Raw genomic sequence first — 6,884 nt, forward strand, 5'->3', positions numbered from 1 at the left:
AAAGAGTTTGGGGTCAAAGATCAGCAGTCCTGTGCCAAGAAACATAGCTCTTCATTAGCGGAGGAGAGAGAAAGGCCCCAGATTGCCGGCCCTTCCATTGCTTTGTTTTGATATGGGGCTTGACACGGGTGCAAAGCTATTGTAAGCAGACCCATGTACCATGTCGCAGAAATGCAAGAAGAGGAAAACAGTCATTTTTTTGTAAAATGATGGATATTTTTACAGCTTACAGAGCCAATTATGCCATTTAATTCTACAGAAGAGGAAGGAGCTCAGTAAATTGCTGTAAAAATATCCACTAGCATGCAACCATAATGTCAACTACAGATCACGCATTTGGAATAGCTGAGGAGTGGCATCATGCACCTCCCCAGCACCTTGAATATGTATCTATGGACAGAGCTTAATCTATACCTCAGCCAGCTAGTGTGCCCTTCGTAGTGACCTCTTCTGTAAAATTACTCCAGCAGTCACTTCATATATAGTTTTAGACCTATATTCTACACCTAAAAACTTGTTTTCTTTTGTCACAAACCCTGTTAAGTCACTTAACACAAACTGCATGCAGAAGACATAAAATACCAACATTTCGATTTGTCAGGCATTTAAATTTTCATGATAAGCATTCATACAAGGAGTAAATAGTCAAACAAAGTAAGGAGCTACAGATGTTCTCTAAAAATTCTACCATCTTTGATGAGTATCTTACATACAGTCCTACCTACAGCAAAAGAGTAGAACATGGTCAACCACAACAATGACATCATAACAAGACTCAGTTATTTAAATGTGCTGCAAGCACCTGAGCATTACTCAGTAACTGTTTTTGAATTCCTTGCTTGAAAGAAACATTGCATAATACTATTGTAACTATAGACTGCTTTATTTTCTTTTTTGCATTGAGTATTCAATTCCTAACAACACTTAATAAGCATAATGAATGTAGAACACTCCCTATCCCCATCTGTTTATTTATTCTTGCTTAGTAAAAACATTTTTAAAAAGATTTGGCCCTTATATGAAATACCCAATGGTATCATTTATTAAATAAGCAATAAATAGGTGGTCTTTACTTTTTTTAATCTAAAAAATCTTTTCAATACCCTTAACGTAGTTGAAAGAGAAACTATTTTTGATACCAACCGCTCTAAAGAATTACTCTCCCATTAAGTGTACATTCTGCCTTTACCAGTAGAGAAGTAAAAGTCACCAGAAAAAGCCTGAGGGGCAATACAACATAACTGGAAATAAGAAAACAGTAAAAACACCCAATTATTCTTATTGGCTAACTAATATATCTAAAATAAGAGGAATCTTCTCAATTTAAGTTCACTTGGTATCCCAACTGAAGTGACTATTTAAAATACACCAATAATGGTAGCATGATTCTTGATTTCATTGATATAAATGAGCTGTAAATGTTAAAAGAAGACAAAGCTAAGTGGACATTAACTACTTTGCTCTACATCGCTATTTCACGCAAATAGAGCCTACCAAATCCTGTAGAGTGCCTACTCATACAGTGAGATTGCTTACTTGTCCTACTCTCAGCAACAATCCAGATAAAGCCATGTTGTACACAAACATGAGGCAGAAGTCATAAGAAAGGAAAACTCCCCTTTTTGATCAGACAGGTTTTGTGTGGAATTTAACCACTTATTTAACTGCTTTTCTGGAAGCAGTCACACAACAACTAAGACATACCTGATGTGCCAAAATATAGATATTATGACCAACGTCTTTTGGGGAGATGCCATCATCTCCATTCTCCTCCTCATGGTCACATTCGAGGCCTTGGTTATATGCATTCTTCATCACATCCACCTGTAACACAAACCCAACCAAGAAGAGATGAAATAACAGCCATTCTTGGGGAAAAAGCACCAAACCCTGCGTTTGCACATGCTCGCTTTGTTCAGCTCAAGCCTGGATGGGAGTCCTGCAAGAAGAGTCTGAGAAACACTTTCTGAATAAAGACAAGTTTGAAGTATTCATGAAGCTCCTAACCGCTACATTTCTTATCACCAAAACTTCTGCAACCATGAGAAAGGAACAGGGACACTGAGCCTTTCTGAACAGGTATTTTCACAAATGCTTTTAAAGACAGATCTACAGATACCACAGGTAGAGTCCTGTGGTACTTAAGAGTGCAGGCATGATCATTCTGGCTAGAGCCGTCTGCAGCGTCACTCCGCGTTCTCCACAGAGTTTAACAGAAAAAAAAGAACACTAAACCAAAACGAAAAGGAAGATACAGCTCTGGGCAGGGTGCTTGGGTAGTTCCAAAATATTCAAAAGCCTCTTACAGGACCAATGCAGGGGGAAATCCTTCATCCTCCACACAGGGCCTGATCCTGAGGCTGTACCCTCGGGATGGCTTCATCTTGCTGAGATGCCACCATGGTGATGACTCCCAAAAACCAGCAGGCCACTGGGCTTTGCCCCAGTGCAGGGGCTGACGCCTACAGATCTCCCCGCAAAACAGGTCTTTTCAGTCACTGCTGTTACATGGTCAGCTGGGTTGGAAACAATTTCTCCAGACTTACCATCTATTTAAAATTCCTGGAGACCTACACAAGTATCACAGGTGTTCCAAAATAGAGCAACAACTGCTTCTAACTCTGTTTGCTCACAAGACATATATATATATAACATACAACATATATACGTATAATATATATATTATATGCCTACACACACATTTCTGTTAGCACTGTTTCACAAACTGTACAAGGTTAATTTCCCAGCCCCTGACAAAGTGTACTTGAATACAGCCTACCAGAGTATGATAATTTAGTTAGGAAACAATTACAGAAAAGTGCTTGGAAAGGATAAAAATAATGAAGTCGTAAAGACTGAAATCATGCATGCTTGATCCTCTTAAAGTACTTTTTGTGAATTAGTACTATCCTGATACATTGTGTCACTATATGCTGCCAACACTTTTCAGCTCAGATGCAGATCATTAAAAAAATGTTTTAATGACAAATTTTTTTTCAGATGAAAGATTTATGAATATTCACAAGTTTTCTCACCAGTTCCCTTGGTCTCATGTTGAAGAGGATTCTTTCTGCATTCTCACTGTCGTGCCTGCTTTCCATAATAGCCAGCAAAAGCTTGGAGGCATTGTTCTAGAGATACAAAACCAAATTAATAGTTAATACAAATTTAAAATCTATTTCATGGATTAATGACCCTTGTGTTTGTTTTAATTGAGATTATGAGGACCACCTTTTTAGTGGATAAGATTTTAAACTACTCACATCTTTTATTTTACTGACATATTTAATAGGGTTTTTCTCACATTTTAATGTCAGCGTACTCTACGTTCAACTAACCCTGCACACTATATTGGAAGAAGTATTTTAAATACTGAAAAAATATTCGACTTAACTACAGAGCCTTGTTCTATACCGTGCACAAGAAAATAAATCCCATTTCCTTTTCTTATTGCCCACCTAGCAGTTTTTGCTGTGGCTTTCTGTTAAAACAACACTCAACAAAGGTAACTAAAAATGTATTACACAAAAGATTTCACCATTCAGGAAGGTTTCTTTCCCCTATGGTTTTATAAAGTCTGACTGGTTATTATTTGAAAGGCTATAAAATAAACTGTTTTCATACATTCCTGGAATTTTGTTTCACTACCAAATATTCCTGGGGGAATATATAAAGATATTCTTTGTCACCTGGCTGCTTTTCACCAAGACTTCTGGATTAAATAGCATGAGCTTTGGCAGCAGTAACCCAGTACGGCCTCAGAGTTTGGAGACCTGTCTGACTTGCAGTTAAATCAGATGCTGTGAACAGGAGAGGAAGAATGGTTTTGGAAGTTTGACTGCTTTCTGCCACAGCGTGGTTGCCTTGGTCACCTGCTGCAGCATCCCCCCATCATTCTCTATTACAGACCCAGCTGTGTGAATACTTGGAAGTAGACCACAATCCCATGATACAGGTAGGGGCCAGTAAAACTCTTAACACACCACAAAACCTCTTTCTCAGCTGCTTATTGTCAGCAATTCAAATTGAAATTCCTTGCAGGAAAGGTGTGGCTCAGTCAATTAAAACTCACAATTTTGGAGGAAAAGGGTTCAGCTGCTTTTGGGACTGATGTAAAAAAGAAAGATGCTATTTTCTGCATGTTCAAGCAGCTTCTGTTTTAAGCAGCTTTTTTATCTCCAAGTTTTGACAGCAGAGCTGAAAATCTAGAGCACTAGAGGCCAAGATAACATAGTCATGCAAGTTGTAGTCCCCAGGGAATCCCACCCAAATTTGTCCAGCTCATAAGCCTTTCTTTTAATTACGATTTGAATACTATACTGTAGAAATTTGCTGGAATTGCACAGCTAAAAGCTCTCAGTTTCTTCTTGGTGTGCACAGAATCACAATAAAATCATGCAAGATGGATCACAAAATCCCACATTTGAGGCTCTTCTTTGGACTGATCTTTCAGCAGTCCCACCTCCTGCTCAAATCACATTGCTCAATGCTGTGTCAAGCTGAGGTCTGAACATCTCCAACTGGAGAACTGTAGGACTAGAAGTCAGCAGCAGAAGGAAGGAGGAGATGGAAGGAGGGTGGATGAACAGAATGAGGATTCATACGTGACAGGGGAACTAGGACCTTCTGGGAGAGGAGTTTGGGAGTTGAGTGAGAAGCCAGAAGAGAGGAGACTGGGCTTGCCAGTGCAAGGATGAGATAAGGACAAACAACAACGTATGAGAAGAAAAGACCAGACTGGGACTGGCTAAAGAATGGGATTCCTTATGGATTTTTTCCATTGCTTCCTTTTCCTTTTGCTCCAGAATCAAACCAGCATCCTCCATTGAAAAGGTCTAATCAGACTCTTTACCTTGCAACCCACATTGTGAAAGTTTAACGTGCACAGTGAATGAGACTAGGTGGAGGGAAAGGATAGCATTTTAAGACACCTGACAGAGTGCTGCTCTGAGGAACTGGATGCTTCTTTTTCTGATGCAGTTTTCCCTTAACAAAGGTGACCAAGTCAGTTGTGGTAGCATCGGTAGGATCTCAAACTCAGGAGGAGGGAAGGGAGCAAGACAGGCTGCAAGGTAGCTTGAGAAGGAAGGGGAGGAAACATTGGAGGTAGGCCCCTGTCTACTCACTCACGGATAAGGAGGACTTTGAAGCTACTTCCCAGTGCAGACAACCCTGGGGATGGAGAGAAGCCTGCTGCAGCTTCCAGGAAGTGAGGAAAAGTAGAGGGCGGGTAGGACTTTGTGTCATCAAGACCCATTTTTTTGCTACTGACTCAGCAAAAGTGGCATGCCATAGCCTAGAATTACAGCAGGCAAGTACATCCTCAATTTTTTTTGCTCTCTGATCTCTTGCACCTGACATTGAGAAGCTCATTTGACTACTTGTTCCTCATTTTCTGCATCCTTTGAGACCCTAGGATCTGATTTCCATTTCCAGATATCAATGAGGAAAAGAGGTCCATTTCTCGTAAAATACAGTACAAAGTTCATCATAATACACTAATACTGTGAAAAATCAGTTCCCAGGTGCTACAAACAGGACAGCCCAAAGTATTTGTGGCCTTTATTTCTCTTTACCTGGGTTCTCATCTTATCTTCTCATAAGAATTTTGGAAAAATAAACTAATGTGTGAAGCAACTAGACACAGCAGAGTAAGGTGCTATGAGAAAAGGCCAAAAGACACTCCTATTGGACTCTCTCTACCCTTAGGCTGATATCTCTTCATCCTGCAACTACAGAGTGGCAGATATTGAGGTCATACTGTGTGTCAGGGCTTAAATACTAGTTAGTAAAGAAGGCCAGGGGGCCATAGTCAAAATAACAAAAGGCAGAACAGAACATGGGCCATCTGTGCACTCAGTGAACACTGTCTACCCTGCTCACTAAATGATTTGGGAGTCCAGTGGAAAATATAATCCATGAAGATGTAATTAAATACCACATCACAAACTATGTGCAAAACAAGCTAAATTAAGATGGCATGGGAAAATATAATTCTGCATTGCCTTTGATTTGTTTGGGGGTTATGAATTCAACATATAATGTTCCCTGAAAACAGTGTCTGAGCTTGTTTGTATGTGTGTGTGGGCCTATATACTTTGCATTGTGTATTTTCACTGCAAAATTTATGTATTTGCAACTTCAGAGTTGCCTGTGAGCATTGACAGATTGTCAATGTTAAATATCACCTGGTAAACACAGTGCTGTATTATTTGGATGTGTTGCCACTCAAAATAAAAACCAGTAACATATTAATTTGGATCTAATTCTTGACACCACATCTGGTCCAGCACTGTATTCAGTTCTGGGCTCTCCAAAAAGAGAAAGGTATGGACTTACTGGAATGAGTCCAGCAAAAAGCCACAAAGATGATTAAGATAATGGAGCATTTTTCATGTAAGGAGTGTCTGAGAGCTGGGACTGTTCAGCCTGGAGAAGGGGGATCTTATCGATGCGTATAAATATCTGATAGGAGGGAATGAAGAAGAGGGAGCCAGATTCTTCTCAGTAGTGCCCACTGAGAGGACAAGAGGCAATGGACACAAATTAAAACACACATGAAAATCCATATAAACACGAGAAAGTACTTTTTTACTGTCAGAGTGATCAAAAACTGGTATAGGTTGCCCAGACAGGTTGTGGAGTCTCCATCTGTGGAGATACTCAACTGGATACACACCCCTGGGCAACCTCCTCTAGCTGACCCTGCTTGAGCAGGGGAGTTGGACAAGATGACCTCAACATGTCCCTTCTAACACAAATTACTCTGTGATTCTGTAAAAACAGAATAATTTCCACAGTTTGAACCTTTGGTATCACTCGTCACACTTTTTGCTATTTAAGTTTATATTTATATTATTTATTTTTTTTTATTATTAATATTA

General features: G+C 39.6%; 1 protein-coding gene across 1 annotated transcript in view; it reads right to left on the reverse strand.

The window, feature by feature from the left end:
- Positions 1–3,196, reverse strand: part of ITPR2 (inositol 1,4,5-trisphosphate receptor, type 2) — a gene marked incomplete at its 5' end in the record, with an annotated part of 66,450 nt that extends 63,254 nt beyond the window's left edge. The window contains 2 exon segments of the mRNA XM_010080295.1: positions 1,705–1,824; positions 3,036–3,196. Coding sequence (XP_010078597.1) covers positions 1,705–1,824; positions 3,036–3,196 — 281 coding nt within the window.
- Between the last annotated feature and the right edge of the window lie 3,688 nt (positions 3,197–6,884).

This window comes from Pterocles gutturalis, unplaced genomic scaffold (genome assembly GCF_000699245.1).
Source record: "Pterocles gutturalis isolate BGI_N339 unplaced genomic scaffold, ASM69924v1 scaffold9689, whole genome shotgun sequence".
In the NCBI taxonomy this organism is placed as follows: domain Eukaryota; kingdom Metazoa; phylum Chordata; class Aves; order Pterocliformes; family Pteroclidae; genus Pterocles; species Pterocles gutturalis.